The sequence below is a fragment of the Takifugu rubripes genome, chromosome 13 (assembly GCF_901000725.2).
Source record: "Takifugu rubripes chromosome 13, fTakRub1.2, whole genome shotgun sequence".
In the NCBI taxonomy this organism is placed as follows: domain Eukaryota; kingdom Metazoa; phylum Chordata; class Actinopteri; order Tetraodontiformes; family Tetraodontidae; genus Takifugu; species Takifugu rubripes.
The window spans coordinates 10,980,352-11,006,389 of NC_042297.1; the positions used below are offsets into that span (position 1 = coordinate 10,980,352).

The window sequence follows — 26,038 nt, forward strand, 5'->3', positions numbered from 1 at the left end:
CCTGAGAAACAGCAGATGTTTGCAGCGGCTCTGCTCTGCTCTCTGACCTCACCCCTCTGAGCAGCAGAAGCACCAGAAGGATTTCAGCACGATGGTGTAACTTTTCTGTCTGAGAGGATGAGGGTGCTTTCATTTCAGTTTGAGCTTTTCTAGATTGGAGTTTGCAGATGTTTCAGGCTGGAACTCCTGAGAAGGTCCATCATGGTAGCAGCCTCTGCTGCTGAAGCACAATCAGCTGCTATAGTTTCCTCTGGGACACTTCAGGAAATGTTTGAGGTTGGTCTTCTTCTAACCTGTTTTTGCTGGTTTTGAGCTAAATTTTGACATTGACCTCATTCATCTTAGTTTAAACCTACAACTCTAACAAACAGGATCAAACTCAGTCTGACGGACTGAGAGTAAAATAGTATTACAGCATTAAAAGAGTAAATTTTTATAAAACAAAACAAAATAAAAAACCGCAGACTTTAACCTTTTTCATTTTATAGGTAAGTTTTAAACAGCAGTTTAAAGTTAGACGGTTCAATGTACGCGCGTACACGCATAGACCACGCCCACCAAGACCCTTTTCGGAGCGGATGTTTCTTGCGAGACCTCCGGCCCCGCCCCCGACGAGGCCCCGCCCCCGGCGCAGCCCCGCCCCTGGCAGCTCAAGACGTCATAGTTTGCTGCTATTAACTTCTGCGTGCGCCCCGTCCTGACGCGTCATGGTGAGTAAACAGTGGTCTCTTTGATTTCTATTGGAAATTAAAGCGTTACTAGCCGACGTTCATGGTGGAAAGAGTGCTCCACAGAGCCTGGGAGCGCGCTCAAACCATAAACTTTAATAAACAACCAGGTCGGCTCGCACTACTATAAAAAAGTGCTCGAATGTGTGAACTTCTTTCCGCCTATTGTTCGCTATTCCTCTCCCTCTGTAACACCGGCATGTTCGACCATATTTGGAGCTCATACCGAAAACTTGTCTTCAGAATACAGTGGGTGTCTATAACTATATAGATACAAAGTTATATAGAATAGCAGTAGGTTGCTTTATGAGAGAACCTTGGCTTTGATCTGTTAAATATCAGAATCTCTAAAAAAAATCTATATTAAAATCTGTTCATAATTTCTTCATTTTGCTAACATAAATGTCCCATAAGCTTGGTGGAGGTAATCACCATAACTGGCGACAGAAGCCATGCTGCCTGTGCATTTTTTTTTATTCGTCTTTTTTCTTAGAGTTCTGCAGGAAAACTGGATTTTCATCTGAACTGGTCCAGTTTGGTACCAGTTTGCACCTTTCGCTCTTGGCCACTGCACAGGGTCATGTGACCAGTCATTTTGTAGCTGACATGATATTTTTGACAACATCGCATCTTCATGTTGCTGTTCCAGTGGACGTTAGCTAAAATAATCACTATTTAAAATAATCATTATCACAGCATGTCTGGGGCCCCTGGCATGTGTTAGTATGCTATGTTAGCATAAATGTGATAACTATGGAGAGAATTCTGTCCAACTTTGTTAATTCTCAGTGAGTTCTCTGAGTAAACTAGCTGATTGCCAGCGCTGTTACTGCAAGGTTTTGAGATACAGATTCAGCTCTTCTAAGCTAAAGTAGCTTATGTGCTAGCTGCACTACTGAACAATATCCTCTTGTCTTTCTTTGCTCTTCCTGTTTTCATCTTTCCTTTCTCACTGCCAGACAGATGTAAATTTTTTTTCATTTTCACTCTCACTTTGTTTACACAAGAAGCACTGGGAGTTCGAGCCAGTGGTGGTGTTGGGGCCCCTTTAGGGAGCTCTGCACTGACCCACCACCGTCGCTGCAAACTTTCCACACTGTCACTGCTCAGGAGTGATTTAGGTTTTGTCAGTCGTAGGAGTCCTACGTGTGCAGGCACACCTCACCCTGCAGGCACATTACAGTGTGCAGGCACACCTCACCCTGCAGGCACACGACAGTGTGCAGGCACACCTCACCCTGCAGGCACATTACAGTGTGCAGGCACACCTCACCCTGCAGGCACACCTCACCCTGCAGGCACACGACAGTGTGCAGGCACACCTCACCCTGCAGGCACACGACAGTGTGCAGGCACACCTCACCCTGCAGGCACATGACAGTGTGCAGGCACACCTCACCCTGCAGGCACACGACAGTGTGCAGGCACACCTCACCCTGCAGGCACACGACAGTGTGCAGGCACACCTCACCCTGCAGGCACACCTCACCCTGCAGGCACACCTCACCCTGCAGGCACACCTCACCCTGCAGGTACACCTCACCCTGCAGGCACATTACAGTGTGCAGGCACACCTCACCCTGCAGGCACACCTCACCCTGCAGGTACACCTCACCCTGCAGGCACACCTCACCCTGCAGGTACACCTCACCCTGCAGGTACACCTCACCCTGCAGGCACACCTCACCCTGCAGGCACACCTCACCCTGCAGGCACACCTCACCCTGCAGGCACACGACAGTGTGCAGGCACACCTCACCCTGCAGGCACATTACAGTGTGCAGGCACACCTCACCCTGCAGGCACACCTCACCCTGCAGGCACACCTCACCGTGCAGGTACACCTCACCCTGCAGGTACACCTCACCCTGCAGGCACACCTCACCGTGCAGGTACACCTCACCGTGCAGGTACACCTCACCCTGCAGGCACACCTCACCCTGCAGGTACACCTCACCCTGCAGGCACACCTCACCCTGCAGGCACACCTCACCCTGCAGGTACACCTCACCTTGGCTCAGCCTTGGCTTGTTGGAAGCTTCACATATGAAATGACTTTTGGTTGATGACCACGTGTCCATGTGGCGTCTGTTGTTGCCATAGAGACATAGAGTGTTTGGGAAGTTGGTTGTTGACGATGATGCATGTTCAGTAATGATGTCCTTCTTTTTCTTGTCTCAGAGACGAGATGAGTGAGGACGCATTCAACGCCCCAGAGAGGGCGGAGTACCGTTACCTGGTGCAGGACGAGGACGAGGACGAGGAGCAGTACGTTCGCCATCGCCACTACGTGAGCCCCCTGCAGGTGCTCTCCAGGCGCTGCATCCTCCTCATCTGCCTCGCCGTCGCCACCCTCCTCTGTCTCGCCGTCTACCTGGGCTACGAGGCCAAGACGCTGCCGCCAGGTATGACCCGCGTGTCAACACAGTGTGGAGACTTCAGAGGACGCCACGTGAGTCCAAACACGCTAATATAGATCAAAACATCACCTCTGATGAACTGGTTACGCAGGGACGCTAAAGGACAGTTGCTGCACGACGTATGTGCTGATTTTGCAGAAAGACGGCGCCTACTCCTTTAAAGGGATACCGTACGCCGCTCCACCCGTGGGGCCTCTGCGTTGGGCCCCTCCTGCTGAGCCCGTGTGCAGCAGCGGGGTGAGTGACGCCGGCTGCTTCCGTAGCGCGTGCCCTCAGGTGAGACCGCTGTCAAAGGATGGGAGAGTGATCGGCCAGGAGGACTGTCTGTTCCTCAACGTGTGGACACCCACGCTAAGCCAGGGCGCCGAGCTGCCCGTCGTGGTCTGGATCCACGGGGGTTACCTCCTGATGCTGAGTGGAGGGGAGCCGCAGTATTCGCCCACGGAAAAGCTCGCCGCCGACACAAGAATGGTTTATGTCAGCTTCAACTACAGACTGAACGCCTTCGGCTTCATGGCCCTGAAGCTCCTGAGCGAAGGTTCTCCTACCAACACGTCAGGTCAGTCTGTCACGATCGTCACGCCAGCAGGGGGCAGTGTCACCGTCAGGCTTGATCGGGTGACTCCGCTTCAGTTTTAGATGTTACTCGTGTGGATGTTTGCAGCTCCGCCCTCCTGAGCTCGGAGACGCCTTCTTTATCGCGCTCTTCTAATTTTGAGCGACCGTTAGCGGCGACCCAGCGGCGACATTTGGTCACAAACACAATCAGACGGTTCATTACTGACTGTTTGTGCTCCTGTCAGTCAACGTGCGCGTGAGTCTCATGTTTGTTGATCGCTACGTGTCCAGATGAGTCACCTGACTCACGCCCGCCATCCTGGGCCCGACCACGGGCGACCTGGGGGCATCGTGTGATCTAAGGATGGCGTGATGCGCTCTTTTCATCGCCACACTCACGTTCTAATTCAGAGTGCTCCTGACTGCGTGGCCCATTTACGTCCCCCCCCCCCCCCATCACTGCCTGAAAAGAGCCACATTTAGTTCGGGCTGCTGAGAAATGGGACACTGGAAACCAACCCCCCCCCACACATTGTCTCCACAGGGAACTACGGCTTCATGGACCAGATCGCAGCTCTGAAGTGGGTCCAGAAGAACATCCACGTGTTTGGAGGCGATCCTGCTAAAGTCACCATATTTGGACACAGTTCAGGTACAGAAATACCAAAGTCCAAACATCAACACAGTTTCTGTTGCCTGTCGGCCACTTTCCTCTTCAGTCATGGAGAAATGAGCTGGAAGCCGTCCACAAAACCACCGGCGTGGTGTTTTGACTTCAATGACGCTAATGTTAGCGAAGCTAACACAAGGCTAACATACGTGAAGCCAAATTTCTTCGATGTTTCGCCTCTTTGACCCGTTTTCACCGGGGAAGGTGGGACTTCGGTGTGGACTCTGATGACATCACCACTGGCGAAGGGTCTGTTCCGTGCGGCGGTGGACATGAGTGGCTCCTACATCCTAAACGCCACTCTGGAGCAGGCGGAGTCCGCCAACCTGGCTTTCCTTAAGAAAACGGGCTGCACAGACGTGACGTGTCTGCGAGGACTGTCGATCAGTCAGATCCTACAGGTACGTTTTCATTAATATCCACGAATCACCGCCAGTTAGCTTAGCTCTACCTGCGCTAGCTTACGTCTGATAGACTCTGTCCAATCACGTCGTGTGACTTCAGAATGTACCAGAGGCACAAAGCTAACAGTAACGTTCATGAACGATAAGCTGTATTAGGCTTCAAAGGTCGTAACACCTCTGGCGTCACATGACCAGGAGAGGGTCGCATCAATTGAGTAAAACAAAGCCGTTTTAGCCGTACTGACTCCAGCGTTTTGGCCCAGGCCATCCCCTGGGACGAGTACCCGTCCTGGGCAGGCGCTGACCTGACAGACCTCCCCCTCAGAGGACACTTTGTCGGGCCCATCGCGCTGGTGGATGGATACGTGCTGGAAGCTCCACCTTTCGACGTCTGGGAGCAGAAACGAGAGTTTAGCGACGTCCCTTTTGTGGTCGGGACGACCGAGCAGGAGATCGAGTTCAGGTGAGAGCGGGTCTGCTGACCTCCTCGCCGCCACCATCACAGCGTCTCACTGTCTCTTTCCCCTGCAGCCCCCCAGCAGCAAACATTTCCATGTGGACGTGGGAGGACTACAGGTGGTTTGTGACAGGTGAGGCTGGTCGACGGTCGAATAGTGAGGGGGCGGGGCGCTGAGCGCCTGGGGGCGGGGCGTGGAAGGGGCGGGGCACGGAGGGGCGGAGAAGAAATCTGAAAGAAATCTGATTCGCCTGATCTGATTCATCGGATTATGAGCATTTTTATCATATCGCAGACCCGTTTTAAAAATGGTATTTTCTGAACTCGTGGCGTGTGGAGTGAAAAAAAGCATTTTTGACTAGTCAAAACTATTTTTTATTGATTTTTGTCACTGATTGGACACGTGTGTCGTCGAGCCGCGTTAACATGGTGGAAACGACCAAAACCAGCGTAGCAACCCACCAACGCGACTGACGGATGATTGAAAGGAGGATTTCTGGATGATTTGAGGAAGGATTGCGTAATGAGATGATTCATTGATTTGGTTGATGCCACACAGATAAACTACAGTCGTTCTCTGAGAGCCTCCCGGAGGAGGCGTTGAGGTTGTACCCAAGCTCCGCCCCCTGCCCCACCAGGGACCACTGTCCAGGGCTTTCCTTCGCCACGATGGCGTCCGACATCAGAGTCACGTGTCCCAACAACGATCTGGCGCTGAAGGCTGCAGGTAAGCGAAACCGACGGTGACGTTCTGACGTGATCTATCGCAGCCTTTGGCGTGTGAGCGCTCTAAATATGGCGTGGCTCCGCCCTTCAGCCGCTCTGGACAGTCCCGTGTATCGCTACCTGGTGACCCACAAGCCGTCCGGCCCCGTCAACGCCACCAGCGACCTCCTGCCGTTCGCCAGCCGTTTCTCCTTCCACAGCCTGGACGTCGTGTCCTTCTTCAGGGGGCTGGAGGTCGTTCTGGGGAGGCCACTGTCCGACGCAGACGAAAAGTTCCAGAGTCTCATCACGCAACACCTGGTCACCTTTGCCACCACAGGTGAGCTCACTTCCTGTTTGAACACCCCGATGTTAACCTGAGGCGTGGGGGCGGGGCTTCATTTTGCTGGGTCGCCTTGTTCAAGGGCACAACCTGTTTGTGTTGCGACGCTTCCGAAATGTTTTGGACCATGTCGGTCGTCGCCCAGGCGTGTGACGAATGCCCCTCCCCTTTTGTCTGACAGGTAAGATGGACAGCAGCTGGCCAGAATACCCATCAGCCACTGCTCTCCTGTCTGACAGGCTGAGGGTCGCCCAGAATTACTCAGCTGATCGCTGTGAGCTGTGGAGGAACAACAGCCTGTTCAGCTACGCCTGGATCAACTGAACCACGGCGCCGTGATGTCACAGCCTCCTGTTCCCGTTTTCCCACATGGTTCTGCTTTTATTCCTCATTCTAACCAGAAAAATTCACCTTCACTACAACGGTTTAAAAGTTTGAGTTGCACCGTTTTATGCTGCTTTAATCATTTTACAGTTAAAATGACTAAACCGACACCAGAAGCGGTTAGATTGTAATATAATATAATAAACGTCACCAGTCTGACCACTAGATGGAGCCAGAGTCCAGTTTGTGTCCTTGCGTTCTTGTAATGCTGCACGCCGAGTCCCGACGTCCTCATTCTAGCGGAAGTGGGGACATTTTGGCTGGTCCTCACAAATCCAAAGGGCTGTTTGAGGATTAAGACTTGGTTCTCAAGTTGAGGTGAGAGTTGGGTTGAGGTCAGAGTTAGGTGAGGTACTGTTCCTCACAGGTGAACGGCGCCCTCTACTGGCAGAGCGTTCGCTCTACAACAACAGTGACAGCGATATTTACACAGTTTAACGCACAAATGAAACAAATAAATAAAACTTTTAACCAGATTTTATTTTTCCAATGACCACTGCACAATTCCAGTTCCCGTTCTCTCAATCTCACTGCCTCCTTCGGCATCGTGTGTGAGCTCATAGGGCCTCCACAAACGGGGAAACGTGGACGGTAATCTGGCCAGATTAAACCAAATTAAACAATCAAAGCAAGCCTTTCCATACCTGATTCTGGAGGATCAGCCGGGTCAGAGGTGGAACGTGAGTGTGTAAGTGGTGTGAAACAAGCTGATAGGAGAAATCGCACACACACACACACACACACACGGACAGAACTGTTAAAAATTATTCAAAAGTTGACAGATTTATTTCCTTTAGCACTGAAGTTGTTCACAGTAACGTCACATGAGGAAAACATCACCGCAGCACCCGTGTTCCGCGCCTGTTCCGTGTTCCGCGCCTGTTCCGTGTGCTCTCGAGTCCTCCAATAGAAACGGAGGAACGCACTGAAATATTGCTAAAGTTTTGTCTCTGCTGAGGACGGATGATCAGAGAGGTTCCTGTGTGAGCGGATGAGTGACGGAGGTTCCTGTGTGAGCGGATGAGTGACGGAGGTTCCTGTGTGAGCGGATGAGTGACGGAGGTTCCTGTGTGAGCGGATGGGGATGCTCCAGATCTTCACGGATTCCCGAATGTCAGCTGATCACTTCAGATGATCTTCATCTTCCTCCAGATCGACCGTCTTGAGACACTAGTTCAGATTTGGGTTTTTAACTCAAACTCTGGAAGAGCTCGTCTTTCTTCCGCACGAACAAACAGAGGAGGAAAACGTGGGGGGGCGGCGCAGAAGGAGAAAAGACAAACTCTGAACATGCAAACAGTAAAAAAGAATAAACTGGTAACAAACTGGAATGTTTGGTCTGAAAGTGGCTACGTCTACATTCTCAAATGATGGGAACCATTTCCCAGAAAGTATTTTACAAAAGTCCCAACTGATTTGTCAAGTGAGCAAATAAATTACAAACAATAATGTTAAATAATACAGTCCAAATGTACAGATTTTGTATAAATAATAAAAGCAAAAGTATAAAAATAGACACAGTAGTTAAATATCAAACCAAATTGAAAATGTGCTGAACCTGATTCACTCAAAAGTGCAAAACGAAGTGTTGTTCTTTTTTAAAGTGAGATTTGGTCACATCATCGAGTCAAGACGCTTCTGGTTAGTTGCTCCTGTCTGGCCTAGCCGCTAACCATTAGCATTGAAATAGTGTGTCAGGTACTAAAAGCTGAAGCATTAGGATATGTTGTTAGCTCTTAGCATAGCAACTGCAGACAACGCTGTCTTTTCCTTCTGTAGTTGGCTTCTTGGCGGTAAATTGACGCAGCTAGCTTACATTTACAGTCTTTATGGGCTGTTAGCATTATCTTCTGATCGCCCGGAGGTTTAAATTCTTCGTTTCTGAACGGCTGATGTGACCAAATCTGAACAGGAATAAAAACTAAACATAATCTACGACATAATCACGACTACAGTTTTATACATACAAAAGGTGACTGAACCTGTACAACAGAGTAAAATCGCCGACGCGAATCGCGGCACATGTGGCGGGAACGAAACTGCGCCCGCCAAGATTTAAAAAAACAAACAAACAAAAATACAATCCAGCCGTTTTTATCCTCCGCTTGTCCGTTTCCTGCGTCCTGTTGCCGTGTGCATTCTGTACATGTGGGGGGGCGTGTGCACAAACATCACTGTCTTAAGGCTTTCTGTACTCACTGAGGTGTGGGGGAGGGGTGGAGGTGGTCACTGATGGCGGGGGGGGGGGGGGTCATCAGCCGAGCCCCGACCGTGTTAAAAGTTACTGTGGATGATTCCTGGTGGCAGAGACATCAAACACTGAGCTCGACCCCGAAACGACACGACAGCCAAGCTACATCTGCTACTGACTGGAAAATACTGATCAAAGCATCAAAGCCATTCCCAGTTTAGGAAAGAGTCACGGGGAGGGGGGGAGGGGGGGTTCTGTCTGAGCTAAACGTTAGCATTGACCGTTGCACTCATGCACAGCTAGCAGCGGGCTAGCGCTCCTCACGGCTGCTCCTGTGTCCTGGCGTCACCGGCGCTCTTTGTTTTCTCTTTGCTGCCAGGGGGGCATTTAGAGTCACTGGGGGCATGCTTGGCAGGGGAGGAGCTAGGCGTGACAGGGGCACCGGGGGGGTGAGACGCTTGGAGGGTCTTGTCGTCTGAAAAAAGCTGTTTAATTACGTCAAAGAAGTTACTCAACGGGCTGCCTACACAGACGGGAAGAAAAGAAAAGAGACAAAACAGATGAATATGAAGTTAACGACAGGAAGAGGCGTCAATGGAGGGATGAGTGAGGGGGGGGGGGGGGGGGGGGGGGGGGGGGTCAAACATTAGCTTCAAATACAGAGGACGATCCGAGACACATGCCAACGATCCGAACCTTTTCTCCTGAACATTATTTCTGTGATTCTAATCAGAGAACGACAGAAATAGGATGGAGACCAAGTCATAAAATCTGATTTTGACGTGAATAAAATGTGGAGAAACGACAGGAAACATGAAGAGTTTTCCCAAGCGGTCCCAATCCTCCTCTCTGGGTTTATCTGGCTGGTTTGAAGAGCTAACAGGAGCGCTGGGAGCTCAATTAGCATTAGCTTTAGCATCCATGCTAACTGGAGAGACGAGCCGATTTCCAAGTTTCAGCTTCGTGATTAAATTGATTTGGCAGATTTTCAGAATTTCTCCTATAAAAACTCTTCAGCCCTCGTTAGAAGCTTCAGTCACAAAATACGCAGCACCTGATCGACCAATCAGCTCCCTGACCACCGCCATCTTACCGCCGGCCAGATTATCTGATTAAAGATCCATAATCTGAACAGTTGAGGAAAACACACACACACACACTCACACACACACTCACACACACACATGCCCACTGGTGTTAGTGCAGGGACTGTTAGTGAGGTGTCTCCAGGTGTGTTTCTATGGTAACGGTAAAGCTCCAGGTCTCATCTTACCACGTTTGGATGATTTAGAAGCTGAACGCTGAGGAACATCTGAGAGCAGAGGACACCAGCGTCATCATCACCTTCATCATCGTCACCTTCGTCATAACTATCTCACCATGGACAACATTAACCACTCTCAGGACACCACATCACCATTATCACCTGCATCATCATCATCAGTTGGAGCTGCAGGACTGTTGTTTTTGTTCGAGCCTTTAAACGTTATTTTTGTCCTGTCAATCAATCAATCAATCTTTATTTATATAGCATCAGCAACAGTGGCAGGAAAAACTCCCCTTTACCAGGAAGAAACCTTGAGCAGGACCAGGCTCATGTAGGGGGACCCTCCTGATGTTCACACTGGAGGACCTCTGACCTTCATCCTGCACCAGTCCCCCCTAAATAGTGCACTAAGTAGGGTCTACGTCACTTTGTGGAGGAGTCCATGTCCTTATATTGGGCACTCATGTATCCCATCATGCATTGTAAATAGTAGGAGATACTATTTTTATGGCCGCAGTAGAACAAGAAACAAATGAGCAGGGAGTGTTTTATATTATAACACATAAATTTAACTCATTTTATCGTAATCAAATTACTCGACTGGCTCCGGAGTCAATCTGGATGTGAGGTCATCAGAGAGGTCATCAGAGAATCATGTGACCTGCTGTGAGCCAAGATCAGTGAACGAGGAGTTCAGACACCGCCGTGGTAATAACAACATTAAGAGCAGCAGTAATAACAACAGTAATAGGGATCAAACATGCAGGTGACGACATCCTGAACATTCTGCATGCTTTATCACTGGTTCTGAGGCTGCTCCCAGCATGCATCTGGGTCTGAAGCAGATGACAGGAAGTGGCGTGACATGGGCACAGTTACAGATGTGGCTGCCGCTGATAACCCGGCTCAGACATGCTGCGAATGTGCTGTAGTTACCAGGATTCACCACCGGGGGGAGCCATGATCTCGGAAATGACCACAAAAGAGGAAGTTGTTCACAGGCACGAGGACAACCAGAGAACAGTCACTTTCTTTTCTTCCACATTTTGATTTCATCTCTTTATAGGCAGCCCAAACTGTCCAATCCCGTGTGACCAAGGTTTGTGTCATTTTAACCGGATCGCGGGCGTGTGGTCGGGTCACGTGTGCGGACTCTGACCACGAGTTTCACCCGTGTGCATGTGTAGGATCATGCATGTCAAGCTGTGTGCTGGGGTGGGCGTGGCTGTGCTGAGGTGGGCCAGCAGGTAGAGGGAGGTTGATCTGGTGGAGGGAGACAGGAAGGGGGCGGAGTTTCACTTACCAGATAACTGCGGCTGGATGGCGGGCTGGTCGCCGCTGCTCAGCAGCTGCGCCTGGATGGTCTCCACCACACGCTTGAAGCGTCTGCTGGGACCTGACGGGATGAAGATTATTCCAGAGAAACTTCAGACTAAAGATCAAGTCCTAGTGGCAGCAAATGGTATTACAACAAACCTGGACCCATTTAATTCATTTCAGCGTTAAAAAGTGCAACCAGAGAGGAGCCACTTATGTAGCCTGATCTGTTAGCGCCCTCTTAGGCTAATGGAGGTGGGTGGAGTTAATTGATCACCTGACAAAAGGGTGAAGGTCACTGAGTAGATGCCGTTGTCCTTGGTGGCGCCGCCACTCTCCGTGTAGGTGATGTCCACCTGGAACTTGACTGGTTTCTGGAACACCGCGGGACCGGCGCTTGACTTGTACTCGGCCCTGAAGCTGGTCTGAGAGATGACGCTGTGGCTCAGACTGGGGATCTGGGAGAGAGGCGGAGTCACACCCAGGACACGGAGAAGCTCCAGTTAGCCTTTAGCAAACGACTTCATGCTAAAAAGGCCCTTTTCCACTAAACAGTATCGGCTCTATACGCTACAGTTCAGGAGGGTCCCGGTGGTTTCTCACTGCACCAGGGTACATCTTCCACATGGGCGGGGCTTAAACACAAGGGCGTGGGAAACTAGAGCACGCCATCAAAGGAATAAGTAACATAAAAGATGCTTAAAGTAACAACACGCTCTAATTGTCTATCTAGTTTCCAACAACTCCGTAGCCAACCCAGAGCGACTAGCGTCCATTTTATTAGACCACGTTCCGTCCTTTTTGTTCGTCCCACTTCGGGCCTTGATGGTCCGATGGTCATCTTTGGTGTTTTTATCCTCTCTCAATGCACCATGAAGCCCACCAGGTCATGCTTGGCACCCCAGCTGGGTAGGTACCGTATTTTCCGGACTATAAGTCGCACTTTTTTTCATAGTTTTTCAGGGGGTGCGACTAAATAAATACCGTATTACAGAATTTCACATGTTCATTATCTTCACACTGACAACCACAAGAGGGTGCTCTGGGCGTGTACTGAGGAACGAGTTCCTCTAGCGACGCAGAAGAAGAAGCGGTGCTTCGTCTATGGAGTTAGACTTGATTGTTTGGTAAACTTGCTCGATGTTCTTTATGCTATAGTTACCTGAATAACTGTTAATATGTTACGTTAACAAAGCAGACACATACTCATTTCACATAGCTGAATTTGTTACATTAGCATACCGTAACCCTATTGCTAATCCATGCTCATGGATTGCTAATTGCCTTTCAAGATGAAATGTATGTTCTTGGTCTCGGATTTTATCAAATAAATTTTCCCCCCAAATGCGACTTATAGTCCAGTGCGACTTATATATCTATTTTTCTTTTTTATTATGCACTTTTTGGCTAGTGTGACTTAAACTCCGGAGCGACATATAGTCCAGAAAATACGGTACTAAAAATAGCACCTACTCAGCTCGGGTACCTTTAGTGGAGAAGACAAATCATGTTGAGCCGAGTAGGTAATAGTGGAAAATGGGCTTAAGTGTGATGAATGGTGGCGATGGCGGCGCAGAAGAGGAAGCTTACGGAGAGGAAGGCGTGGACGATGTCTGCCTTGATGGAGCTCAGGGGTTTGTCTCTGATGACGATGAAGATCTGCTCCTCCTTCTCGAGGTTGATGAAATTTCCAAACCACGACCTCTTGGCCAGTCTGGGGGAGGGGCGAGATGGTCACATGACGCCGGTCACATGACGGTTTCACGAAGTGAAAATGAGTAAAAATGAGAAATGCATTTAGAATGTGTGTTTGTGTGTGTCTCACTCTGGAGACGAGTCTGGAGTTAAGCTGGACATGTCCTCCTGGGTTGGAACTGCCGGAATAAAGGAGGAGCTGTTAGCTGGAAATAATCCAAAATAATCTAAAAACACAATAAATTCACTGTTACTGATAAAAACGAGGATTTTCATTTTTTTCTGAAGGAATCTGAACTTTGAAGTAGAAACATTTGATGTTAGAGTCAGAAAATACGAGGGGACTGAACCCCCCCGTCCCGCGTGTGTAATACCCAGGGTGTCCAGCAGAGGCGCTCTTGGCGATTAGAGAGAAAAATAACTGTTTTAGATGAATAATTATAACAATTACTCTGCATCACTCTGTGATTCATGCCCCTCCCTCCTGGTTATGGGAGGGGTGTGATATCGTTTCGGTACCTTGCATTTTCCTGCGGTGGAACCGTGGCGAGCCCAGGAAGCTGTTCTTGAAGGAGTTGAGGCGCGCCCTCCACGGCACGGAGGGGCTGGGGGGCGGGGTCGGGCTGGGCGTGCCCGTAGGGCTGTCCTTTGGGGTGTGCACAGGGGTTCCTTTAGGGGTGGGAAGAGGACTTCCTCTGGGAGACGGGAGGGGGGTCACCTGCGTCATGGGGACAGATTTGCCGTTGTGGTCAGGGTGGAGGTGGTGGCGGCGGCGGGGTGTCATGGGGGGCATGGGGGACAGCGGGATGGAGAGCTTGGGCGCGACGGTAAGGGGCGGGTGGCGTCTAACCCGTGGGCTACTGGGGATGCTCGGGGCCAAGGGTGTGTTGGGCGTGGAAGGCTCGGACTTGGGAGTGGTGGGGGGCCGGGCGGTGGTGGGGAGGGGGTTTGACCTGGTGGTCTGCAGGGGCTTCTCAGACACTTTGGGCTTGGCGGGGAGGGTCTGTGTGCGGGGGTGCATGAGGGGAGACCCCATCTTTGGCTGGTAAGAGTTGGCAGCGTGTTGCCCCACCCCATTAAGGCGGACCTGAGAGGAGTGGGTGGGGCTATAGTTGGGGGACTGACACAAGTCTGGGGACTGAGGGGGGATGACAAACCGCCGGCTGGGCTGCAAGTGGCCATGCAGATCAGCCAATGAGAGACCGGAGCACCGCGGCGCCAACAAAGGTTCATTCCCGTGAAAAAAGGAGGGAAATGAACAGAAGGTGGCAGATGAGTGGAGAGGTGGAGCAGGCAGGAAGTGGTGAGAGTGCAAGAAAGAAAGAAAAACAGAAGAACTGTGATCAGCCAATCAGAAGGCAGCAGTGGAGCGTTCACGATGGGATGCACCGACAGCAACATGACATCACTTTAGCTCATATTTACGTACGTTTCACTCTTTATTGAAGGTCACACTTAAAAAAACATCAGTTCAATAAGTTTTGGACTTTTCTTCTTTCACTGTTATTTTCTCTTAATTCTCTGAATTTTTTTAGAAAAAAGGCTGAACTTTCAGTCAGATTTCACGTATCTCAGTCAATTAAAACGCTAGGTCATGCTAGCATGACATGACAATAATATTAGCTCATGAGAGCTTGTTAGCATCAACATGGCCTGCTGGGAATTTCAGAATAAAACATAAATGAAATACTTGTTTGCATTTATTTTGGGTATCTGATATATCGGTGCATCCCAAATTCACCAGCTTTAACTTTAGCAGAAAAGCTAACAGCCTTAGCTTCATCCTCATGCGCTGCTGATGCGTGACGCCATGCGATGAATGAACAACTGAGCTAAAATAGAACATAAAACTCTGCATCGATAATGAATCGCTTCTTCAGAAACAGGAAGTTACATCACTGCTTAAAACTTGAGGAACCAGGGAGGAACCAGAAGACGAACGCCTCCTGAACACCCCGTCGTGGTCAAATTGTCTACCTTTAAAATGCTGCGGTAAAACACTGTTAAAGTGAGCGTCTGTTTATTCTGTGGCTCCGTTCCATCCGCCATCATCAACGCTGCGATAAAACACCTGAACCTCCACCTGATCTTCTCCACAACGCTCTGAGAAACTCCTTCTACTAACGTGCTAGCGTTAGCACCCGCTGCATCTGCACTGGCGGCCGTGGTCAGCGTTCCTGTGGTTCTCTGTTCTGAGCCTAAACAAGCTCCGTGATGAAATCTGAAGTGTGGATGGACGTGGTGACGTCAGCGAGCACGGGCCAGCCGGTGAGGTGCATCATGGGAAACAGAAGGAGAGCGCACAAACTCACCCTGGGACTGCTGAGAGGACTGGTGGACAAACCCGAGGATGCTCCGCTGATCGAGCGCGACCTGTGGAGACACACGGCACCTGGTCAGCAGTTGAACGGACACACACACACACACACACACCAGAGAGCTCTTCCAGCCCAGTGGAAAATAAAAGGGTCAGTCATCAGAAGGTTAGAACCAGTAGCACCTCAGAAACCATCAACACCCCCCGTCACCATCAGCCGGCGCCGTTGAAACCAGTCAATTCACGGCTGTTCTGAGGGCGGCAGCTTTTGATGGATCTCCTCCATTAGATAATTAGCCAGACAAAACGCTCCGAGCGCGTTTAATTTATGCTAATCGGCGTCACGTCGACCGCGGTGAGAGTCTGGAGCGCTTCAGAATCGTGACTCGACAAAAACAGGCGTTAATAAGGGTGGAAACGACGACGTGAGGAGAGATGAGGAGCTCAGCTGCAGTTTGTGTTGGTAATATCGACTTGAAGAGGCACCGAGAGGCCAAATCAGAACCACAGAAACAACAGAACCACAGAACCCAGAGAACCCACAGCAACGGACCAGAAAGCTCACTGGAATCTTCTGATATTTGATATTAAATTATGCGACCAGAGACTAAATCAGTAAAGCTCATTTAAGCTATGCATGAATTTGATTTGTTCAAACAAATACTACATGGTACCACAATCGTCCGTGGTGTGTGTGTGTGTGTGTGTGTGTTCCTGTGTGTGTTCCTGTGTGTGTGTGTGTGTGTTCCTGTGTGTCTCACCTCTGACCGTGGGTCGCCATGTCGATGGCTCGCCGCACCGGTACAGGTGACCCTCCCTCCGTCACCGTCAGGACCTCCATGGACTTCCTCTCCGGCCTGCGTTTGCCGTGACGACTCAGCAGTGGCGAGTCCACGCGCTTGCGGGGCGGGTCTGCCGGGCAGGTCAAAAGGTCAGAGGTCAATGGCGGAACGACATGGAGCCTCAAACCGCCTCAAACAGCGGAACCGTTAATGTCCTGAAACCCTAATGTCTTCCATCCCAACATTAACTCTTTTAAATGGGTCTGGACCTTCGGGGGGATCGCCCAACCTCTACGACCTCTGCGTGACCTTTACGACTTTACTCGGTGAGCTGAGTCATCAGCCGAGGCTGATGGGACCGTGGGGACGAGGACGCTGGTCTCGTACCGGTCTCGTTGCGTGGAGGCAGATTCTGGTCCTCGTGGCTCGGGTATCTCTCCTTACGGTCCAGCAGCAGGAAGTAGATCATCTTCTCCTGGTTGTCGCTGCGGACATGGAAGACCTTCAGGTTAGTTTCTCCCTCCTCCCTTCTTCCTCCTCCTCCTCCTCCTCACTCACTCTGCAGCCAGCAGATCTGAGGTCAGCTTGTCCTTGTCTCTGAAGCAGCCCAGAGAGTTCATGCTCTCCAGGACGTCGGGGTCGATCTCCTCGGCCGAGGCCAGCGTCCTCACCGCCACCTTCCTGGGGACGGGCTGCTCTGGCTCCGGCTCGTTCTTTCCGGCTCTGCAACGCAAGCGGCAACAGTAATTGGGAAAGGAATTGTGGGTAATCAGAGAGGAGACAAGAGCTTTTCCGATGGGTTTACAGTGACCCAAGGAGGCGGAGTCTACTCACAGGTACCAGGTGTGCTTCTGGATCTGCTCTAACTGTAACACACAGACGGACATTATGAGCTTGCGGTGTCGGTTCTGGACTGTTTATGATCAGACATCTAAAGAGCCACTGTTCCTCATCCTTCACCCGCTGATCCTTTCTGCCATCTGATCTAATCTGGGAGATCTACCAGCAGAGATTACGTCACTAGTGTGAATCATCCTGCCCAGCAGACGAGCGGCGGGGGAACTTCAGTGGAAGTCGTAGCGCTAATGCTAACTGCTGCTAACGTTGGGTCCCGTCGGTCTCGTACCGTCAGCCTCTTGGTGGGGTCAACTTCAATCATCCCACGAAGGAGGTTCTGGCAGTCGGGGGGGATGAAGTGGGGCATGTGGAAGACTCCCAGCTTCACCTTCTCCAGGAGGTTCCTCAGGTTATCGTCATCGAACGGCAGTGCCCCCTGCAGGCAGGGGACAGCAAACAGCACAACGTTGACGCAGATCCACCTTTAATGACGTCAACCGCTCAGCAAACATGGAGCGACGGCTACTGACCACCAACAGAGCAAACAGGATGACGCCGCAGCTCCACGCATCGGCCTTCCTGCCGTCATACTTCTCCCCCTGGACAGACGGACAGATCAGTCATTCTCAGAGAACCCAATAAAAGCATCAGCGGCGTCTGAAGAGTAAAAATATCTCTTCGTTTTTTAATATTTACTGAAAGTGTGTGTGTGTGCGTGTGTGTGTGTGTGTGTGTGTGATGGAGCCATTGGGGCTGCTTCTACAGCGTGACAGGCGGAGCAGGAGCACTCACCCTGATGACCTCCGGGCAGGCGTAGTGAGGAGATCTGTGAAAGGCAACAAAAGAAAGGATGACACAGACGAACGGCGGCCCGCAGCCACCAGATCGACACGCACCACTTTGTCAGAAACACGTGCGAACGTCACACTCGGCCCACCTGACCCGGGTCGGCTGAGAGACTACAACAGGAAGTGATCTCAGTGAACCTCTGAGGTAATCAGGCGGTCACCTCTACAGGTAGAAAATGCATTACATCGCAGGAGTTAGCTTAACATGCTAACTATTCAGCATAAACTCGCTCCTCAGTGAAGGTACTGAGAAGTTCTAAACCCAGTGGAACCCTGCAGAAGTTCCAGTGTGGGTGAAAGTCCTCAATCATCCAGAACTGTCCTCTTTCGCTTCATATAGCTTCAACTGGACGTCCTCCTGGTTTCACCTCATCAAGGAGGTTTCTTCAGACCTGAAGCTTCTTTGGTAGAGGTCCAGTTGACTTCTAGAAGCATTCTCACTTGTCTTTGACTCATTTGACTCAAAACAAAAACAAAAACTTTTTTGAAGAGATTTGAGACAATCTTGGCATGATGGTGGTTGTTTTTGATGTTGCTGAGACAACGTGTCAGATGTTCCTTCTCTGATGTTCCAGAAACAAAGTTAAGATTCCAGGATCCATCAGAGCTGCTCCCACAAACTGGAGACGAAGAAAAGTCTTCTCACACACACACACACACACACACACAAACGAAGTTCTCACCCGCAGCTGGTCTCCAGCAGGCTGTCCCCGACCTGCAGGGACGCCATGCCGAAGTCTGCGATCCTGATGTTGTTCTTCTCATCCAACAACAAATTCTCAGGCTTCAAATCTCTGTGGCTGGACATAAACAGACAGGAACAGCAGGATCAATCCTCCAATAACTGATCGTGGCTGTTGATCACACACACACACACACACACACACACACACACACACACACACGCACACACACACACACACACACACACACACACACACACACACACGTATGGTGAGAACAGACCATATGGAGTGGCTGTGGCAGAAGTCCAGCGCTGAGATGATCTGCCTGAAGAACTTCCTGGCCTCCTTTGGCGTTAATCGACCTTTTTTCACCAGGTAGTCGAACAGCTCGCCGCCCGACACGTGTTCCAGCACCAGGTACCTGCGCAGGTGGAGGAGACGACGCGTGTGTGTCCACGAGGATGAGGGAGTGATGTCAGGATTCAGAGGGAATTCCCCCCTTTTTATTGGAACCATGTTGACAGGTGAACTTACAGGTATTTCTTATTTTCGTAGACTTCGTGCAGCTTTAAGACGTGAGGATGCTCGATGAGCTTCAGGATGGCGATCTCTCGCTCCACCTGCACGCAAACAAAACTGTGCTGTAGTAAAAAGATCACAGAAGAAGAACCACCCATACAGGTCAACAATCCATTGACCTTTCATCAGAAATCATGAGAAAACAGCAGGAACATCACTGGAGAACACTGGGGAACACGAGGGGACACTGGAGAACACTAGGAATCATGGGGAACACGAGGGAACACGAGGAAACACTAGGGAACATTGGAGAACACTAGGAATCACTGGGGAACACGAGGGAACACGAGGGAACACGAGGAAACACTAGGGATCACTGGAGAACACTGGGGAACACTGGAGCTACTGATCCATTAAAACCTGAAAATCCAACCCCTGAATCATGATGTTGAGATGGTTCTTCAAGAAAAAGTTCCTTCAGTTTACTAAAACATTCAGGGTGAAAACCTGCGTTTATATGTAGAGGATTCAGGACGTTCCCACGTTCCCAACAATGAACAAGGGAACCTCAGAAGAAGAAGGAAAAAATGCTGAAGCATTCTAAACATTAACAAAAACGAGAGCGTCCTCAGGAGGTGGCGTGGAGGAGAACTTTCGTGTATTTACAGGATGTGTGAGATCATGTGACGATGGGAGGAACGAGGGATGGAGGGAGGAAGAGTGAAAGTCAGGGAACATCTCTGAGCAGAAACAACCATCAGATCAGACAGCTCCCATTTGTGGTTCTTCTGCGGCCTGAAATGTGAGAACAACGAGAACCAAACAGGTGAACGCAACGATCTTACCTTCATCAAAACGGACTCGCTCAGTTTTTCCCTGTTGACGATCTTGATGGCGACTTTCTGACATGTGACACAGTGGATGCCGAGCTTGACCAGACCTGCGACCAAGAGAAGGTCATCAACCAGGGACACATCCAGCCTCCATCACATCCATCCTCCATCACATCCAGCCTCCATCACATCCATCCTCCATCACATCCATCCTCCACATCCAGCCTCCATCACATCCATCCTCCATCACATCCAGCCTCCATCACATCCAGCCTCCATCACATCCAGCCTCCATCACATCCAGCCTCCATCCATCCTCCATCACATCCATCCTCCATCACATCCAGCCTCCATCACATCCAGCCTCCATCCATCCTCCATCACATCCATCCTCCATCACATCCATCCTCCATCACATCCAGCCTCCATCACATCCAGCCTCCATCCAGCCTCCATCACATCCAACCTCCATCACATCCAGCCTCCATCCATCCTCCATCACATCCAACCTCCATCACATCCAGCCTCCATCACATCCAGCCTCCATCCATCCTCCATCACATCCAACCTCCATCACATCCAGCCTCCATCACATCCAGCCTCCATCACATCCAGCCTCCATCACATCCATCCTCCATCACATCCAGCCTCCATCACATCCAGCCTCCATCACATCCAGCCTCCATCACATCCAGCCTCCATCCATCCTCCATCACATCCATCCTCCATCACATCCAGCCTCCATCACATCCAGCCTCCATCACATCCAGCCTCCATCACATCCAGCCTCCATCACATCCAGCCTCCATCACATCCATCCTCCATCACATCCAGCCTCCATCACATCCATCCTCCATCACATCCAGCCTCCATCACATCCATCCTCCATCACATTCAGCCTCCATCACATCCAGCCTCCATCACATCCATCCTCCATCACATCCAGCCTCCATCACATCCAGCCTCCATCACATCCATCCTCCATCACATCCAGCCTCCATCACATCCATCCTCCATCACATCCAGCCTCCATCACATCCAGCCTCCATCACATCCAGCCTCCATCACATCCAGCCTCCATCACATCCATCCTCCATCACATCCAGCCTCCATCACATCCATCCTCCATCACATCCAGCCTCCATCACATCCAGCCTCCATCACATCCATCCTCCATCACATCCACCTCCATCACATCCATCCTCCATCACATCCAGCCTCCATCACATCCAACCTCCATCACATCCAGCCTCCATCCATCCTCCATCACATCCAACCTCCATCACATCCAGCCTCCATCACATCCAGCCTCCATCACATCCATCCTCCATCACATCCAACCTCCATCAGATCCAACCTCCATCACATCCAGCCTCCATCACATCCAACCTCCATCCAATCTCCATCCAACCTCCATCACATCCAACCTCCATCCAATCTCCATCCAGCCTCCATCACATCCAACCTCCATCACATCCAACCTCCATCACATCCAACCTCCATCCAATCTCCATCCAGCCTCCATCACATCCAACCTCCATCACATCCAGCCTCCATCACATCCAGCCTCCATCACATCCAACCTCCATCCAATCTCCATCCAACCTCCATCACATCCAACCTCCATCCAATCTCCATCCAGCCTCCATCACATCCAGCCTCCATCACATCCAACCTCCATCCAATCTCCATCCAGCCTCCATCACATCCAACCTCCATCACATCCAGCCTCCATCACATCCAGCCTCCATCACATCCAGCCTCCATCCATCACATCCAACCTCCATCACATCCAACCTCCATCACATCCAACCTCCATCACATCCAACCTCCATCACATCCAGCCTCCATCACATCCAGCCTCCATCACATCCAACCTCCATCACATCCAGCCTCCATCACATCCAGCCTCCATCACATCCAGCCTCCATCACATCCAGCCTCCATCAGGGCCAACCAGCAGATCCACCAGGCTGGATCAATAATCACCATTAATAAACGGAACACTTTATAAATGATTCAACACCTGAAGAGATTAAAAAGGGGTATTTTTATATTCAAGCGGACTGAGGAAGCTAAACTCAAACTGTTTTCATATCTACCGTGAATGAAAAAACAAAACTCCACTGAAGGAAGCTCAAGAATCTCAGGTGTTTTCTTTCAGCTTCACCTCCTGTCACCCTAACAGGAGCCCTGACATAAGGATCGACTCCAGAGAACTGGGAACAACGGTTCTTTAATCTTGTTTCGGGTCTGTATATCAAAGCAGCGTCATGGAGGAGACCACTTTGTACTGAAGGTCTGCAGGCGCGTGTGGAAATGCCACGCTGCATATTCAGCCGGTCATTACCTCACGCTACATATGTAAAAGGCCATTTCCAGGTGGGGGGTTCTCACACTGACACCCACCAGGGAGATGCGTTTCTCCAGTTAAAACCCCAAAAGAACCCTGGGTGACAAAGGATGAGGTCATTGATGTTCAGGTCAGCGTAACGGGGGAGGAGGAGCAGAGGTATGGAGATCATGTGAGTCAAGAGCACTCATGCTGCTCTCCACCATCCATGAGACGCCACTGCCGGTGAACCGCGGAGCCATCCCAGCGGAGCCATCCCAGCGGAGCCACGCTCTGCTGAGATCACGCCCACGCCGTCGTCAATGTCACGGCACAAGCTAACCATCAGAGAGCGTCCCAGCATCCATCCGCGGTTCCGCTGTGAACTCCAGATGAGATGCTTTTCTTTCCAGCTGAAGCTCCTGAGAGTCCACAGCTGTACAGCACATCTGCCACCACACAGGGAGATGCCTTAAACATTTCAGGGAGGGGTCAAGATGGCAGCTGGGGGGGAATTTAACCGGACCCGCTGAGAAAGTGTCCCCACCACAACTGCATTTACCGCTTGACTTGTTTGTTAGGATTCTGAGGAGGACCTTTGGGTCTGCAGACATCACTGATCACATTATTGATCTATCTGGACTGATCCCTGCAGAGGAGCCGAGTGGCCGCGGGAACGGGTCAAAAGTTTGCAAATTGACTGAGCTTTATGAAATATGTGACGTCATTCCTGCTCCTGAGGAAGGCAGGACGCAGCCGTCCAATCAGCAGAGAGCACGAGGACAGAAGAGGGGAGATCAATTAGCCATTGGCTGAGAAAACTACCAGGCAACAGATGACGTCCAAACAGCTGTTCAGCTTTTAACTACCGCCAACAATTTTGTGTGAAGCTGCTGAAAAGGAGGATATCTGTGTCAAGGTTAGCCCCCCCACACATCCTCTTTCTTCATTAATGAGGTAATCAAGGGGGGTTGGAGCGGGGAAGGAGAGGAAGAGGATGAGGAGGGAGGCCGGGAAAGGGGGTCAGGCCTCGAGAGGAAGAGTGAGAGAGCGGCTTCCTGCGGTGCTCTCGGAGGAGGAAGAAATGCGACTGCAGTCGGAGAGCGACATCAGAACGAGAGCGTTTCCAGGGTGACATCATTCCTATTCAGACGTTGCCACTGCGTCTGACTGACAGGTCATGTGACAGGAGGAAGATTACAGTGCTTCAGAGGAGGAAAAGAACGATCAAGATGAGTTTACCGTATTGGCCCGAATATAAGACGACCCTGATTATAAGACGACCCCCTCTTTTTCAAGACTCAAGTTTGAAAAAAGACTTTTTGAACACCAAATTTAATTTTTATACAGAAAATAATTACAGTACATTTGAAACAAATGATTATATCTTCGATTATATCCACTTTTCTCCAGATTGTCGCTACATTTCTCTATTTTCTGTTATCTCTTCTCTTATTTTCTTCTCTTTTCTTTCTTACCGCTATTTTTTACTTTTCTTCTTCGTGCTACCGCTATTTTTATTTTTCTTCTTCGTGACAGGGGTTCGCTTTGGCCTGGGACGTTTAGTTCAGCATTCGCTTCAAATATATCTGGCGCCATCTAGCGTTGTGAATGGGTATAATGTCTAGACCGCGAATGTAAGACGACCCCCACTTTTTCAGTCTTCTTTCAACGCAAAAAACACCGTCTTATATTCGGGCCAATACGGTATTAGTTCATCTAAGATTACATCAGACACACTTCCAGTCAACCAATCCGCTGGACAAACACACTGCGGCCAATCACCTCCAGCCAAGTCTCAGGTCAACTGAGTTAGCGGTTCCAAGTTAGCGGTTCCAAGTTAGCGGTTCCAAGTTAGCGGTTTCATGTTAGCCTCACTTGGTGAACCGTACGACCCTGCGGTGAAACCTTCCACCTTCTGTGTAATTAGTCTCTGGCTGCTCTGTCACCTCCTCCGGAGAGCACCTCGCCCCGGTCTGCATCTCTCTCTCTTACACACACACACACACACACACACACACACACACACACACACACACACACACACACACACACACATTTTTCTGTGTAAATTAATTTCCAACACGGCTCCGACCTGACTCGACTCGCCTGTCAGAACGTGGTTGTTAATGAGCCCTGATGTCTTTTTCACTGGAGAACACACACACAGACACACACACACACACACGCACACACACAGGAAGACAAATGTCAGCCATGGTGCTTCATGTCAGCCATGTTGACCCAACATTCAACCTTTTGTCACCCTTAAACCTTTTCATCTCTCTCACTACATAAAAGAGTGAAACCGAAAGATGCAGCTGGAATAAAGAGTCAGCACACTTCCTGTTTCTGTCCATCTTTCTGCCCAAAGCTGCAGGGGTGATTCCTCCCTGCATGATGTCTTCAGAGACATTGGTCTATTTTTAGCCCCGTCTTTCATGGGCACTCACTTTGGTCTTTATGAATCGGCCTTTTAAACAGTCAGCCAACAGTCAGGCTTTACCGCACATCTTGCTCCTCTAAACACGCAACATTTCAAATGTTTCTGATGACGTCTCTTGGTGACATTTTGTCCCAAAGACTTCAACACAACAGTCTGAACAAACCAACCATCTTCAACGTAGCATGTTCCTGTTTGCAAGTTGTCATCATCATCATCTGCACCAGGAAACAGTTGCTCCCATCTCATTTATATAATGTTTTAATCCTATTTTGATGACTATGACATGTTTCCAGACAGGAAAAAACAGTACGTTTAACAGGCAGAAGTTCAAAACTAAAGTCAAGATAGAAACCAGCTAACAGCTAGCCTCCTAAGTCTGCAACTTTAATGTATAAATTTGCAGTTTTACAATGTCTGAACACTTTTCAGGCAGATTCTTGTTTATCTGACTGGTACAACAGTCAGTATTTCCCTTACCGACTGTATTTTAACCTTCAGCAAGAGCTGCCAGGCAGCTTAAGTGGTTATAAAACTCGGGCTTTTCAAACATGTGAGCCAAATTAAAAAAAATGAATTCAACAAGAATTCTGTATAAAAGCTCATATAATTACGCTTGTAATTCAGCGGTGGGCACGCGGCCGTTTCCATGGTTTCGGTTTATAAGGAATGTGCCCTTTGAGTTGTTGCCCTCTCACAATGACCCCTGTCAGCCATCTCAAACACATCGCTTCTGTCTGCACACATTTGTGGCTGCAAAGCTTTGAAAGAACATCTGGACGCACAGTTGTCTGTCACCATGGTGCCTCCCGTAAACCAGGAGGAGAATGTTCATTTATATAAACTTTATCTGCCGTGCAGAGACGAGGACGTCCTCACGACTGGAGCAAACCCCGAGGCTTCTAAAAATAACACCAGTAACCAACACGTCCATGTCTGTACCATGTGACCCAGCAACAGCCAATCACGCAGGCCGGCTGCTCAGCACGTTTGTCATGACTCAGAGGTCCGGCAGCTCCTTGACCCGAGAAGCTGAGGAAACAAGAAGTGAGAGGAGGAGGAGGAGGAGAAGATGAAGATCCTTCTGGTTCTCTGGTGGATGAGAATTGACTGGTGAAGATGATGATGAGGAGAAGGAGGAGGAGGAGGAGGAGGAGGAGTGCTGACAGCCGATGTAGCAGATGGAGGAGAGTTGGAGGTTTCCCTGTTTGGATGAGGATGAGGAGGAGGAGGAGGAGGAGGAGGAGGAGGAGGAGGAACGAGAGAAGGGACAGTTCTTCATGTTGACAGCAAGGAGAACAT

At 50.1% G+C, this 26,038-nt stretch overlaps 2 protein-coding genes across 5 annotated transcripts in view; one reads left to right on the plus strand and one right to left on the minus strand.

Annotated features, from left to right (window-relative positions):
• The first annotated feature begins 599 nt into the window (after positions 1 to 599).
• Positions 600 to 6,844, plus strand: LOC115252052 (para-nitrobenzyl esterase-like). The gene is made up of 10 exons (XM_029846352.1): positions 600 to 710; positions 2,910 to 3,180; positions 3,287 to 3,707; positions 4,251 to 4,358; positions 4,581 to 4,777; positions 5,044 to 5,243; positions 5,312 to 5,370; positions 5,797 to 5,964; positions 6,055 to 6,282; positions 6,467 to 6,844. The coding sequence occupies exons 2-10, from the start codon at positions 2,917 to 2,919 to the stop codon at positions 6,607 to 6,609; spliced, it is 1,788 nt and encodes a 595-aa protein (XP_029702212.1). The 5' UTR covers positions 600 to 710; positions 2,910 to 2,916; the 3' UTR covers positions 6,610 to 6,844.
• A 1,165-nt stretch (positions 6,845 to 8,009) lies between these two features.
• Positions 8,010 to 26,038, minus strand: part of LOC115252051 (serine/threonine-protein kinase BRSK2-like) — a 29,775-nt gene continuing 11,746 nt past the window's right edge. The window contains exons 2-20 of one of the 4 annotated variants that reach the window (XM_029846346.1): positions 19,974 to 20,068; positions 19,144 to 19,229; positions 18,890 to 19,030; positions 18,607 to 18,723; positions 17,868 to 17,901; positions 17,606 to 17,674; positions 17,365 to 17,511; positions 17,073 to 17,104; positions 16,797 to 16,961; positions 16,626 to 16,723; positions 16,218 to 16,368; positions 15,452 to 15,512; positions 13,659 to 13,857; positions 13,270 to 13,318; positions 13,035 to 13,158; positions 11,722 to 11,902; positions 11,431 to 11,523; positions 10,134 to 10,172; positions 8,974 to 9,383 (exon numbers count right to left, since the gene is read on the minus strand). In XM_029846346.1, the coding sequence (XP_029702206.1) occupies positions 9,181 to 9,383; positions 10,134 to 10,172; positions 11,431 to 11,523; positions 11,722 to 11,902; positions 13,035 to 13,158; positions 13,270 to 13,318; positions 13,659 to 13,857; positions 15,452 to 15,512; positions 16,218 to 16,368; positions 16,626 to 16,723; positions 16,797 to 16,961; positions 17,073 to 17,104; positions 17,365 to 17,511; positions 17,606 to 17,674; positions 17,868 to 17,901; positions 18,607 to 18,723; positions 18,890 to 19,030; positions 19,144 to 19,229; positions 19,974 to 20,068 (2,084 nt within the window). In that variant the 3' untranslated portion in view covers positions 8,974 to 9,180. The other 3 variants (XM_029846349.1, XM_029846348.1, XM_029846347.1) reach the window with 3 other exon arrangements.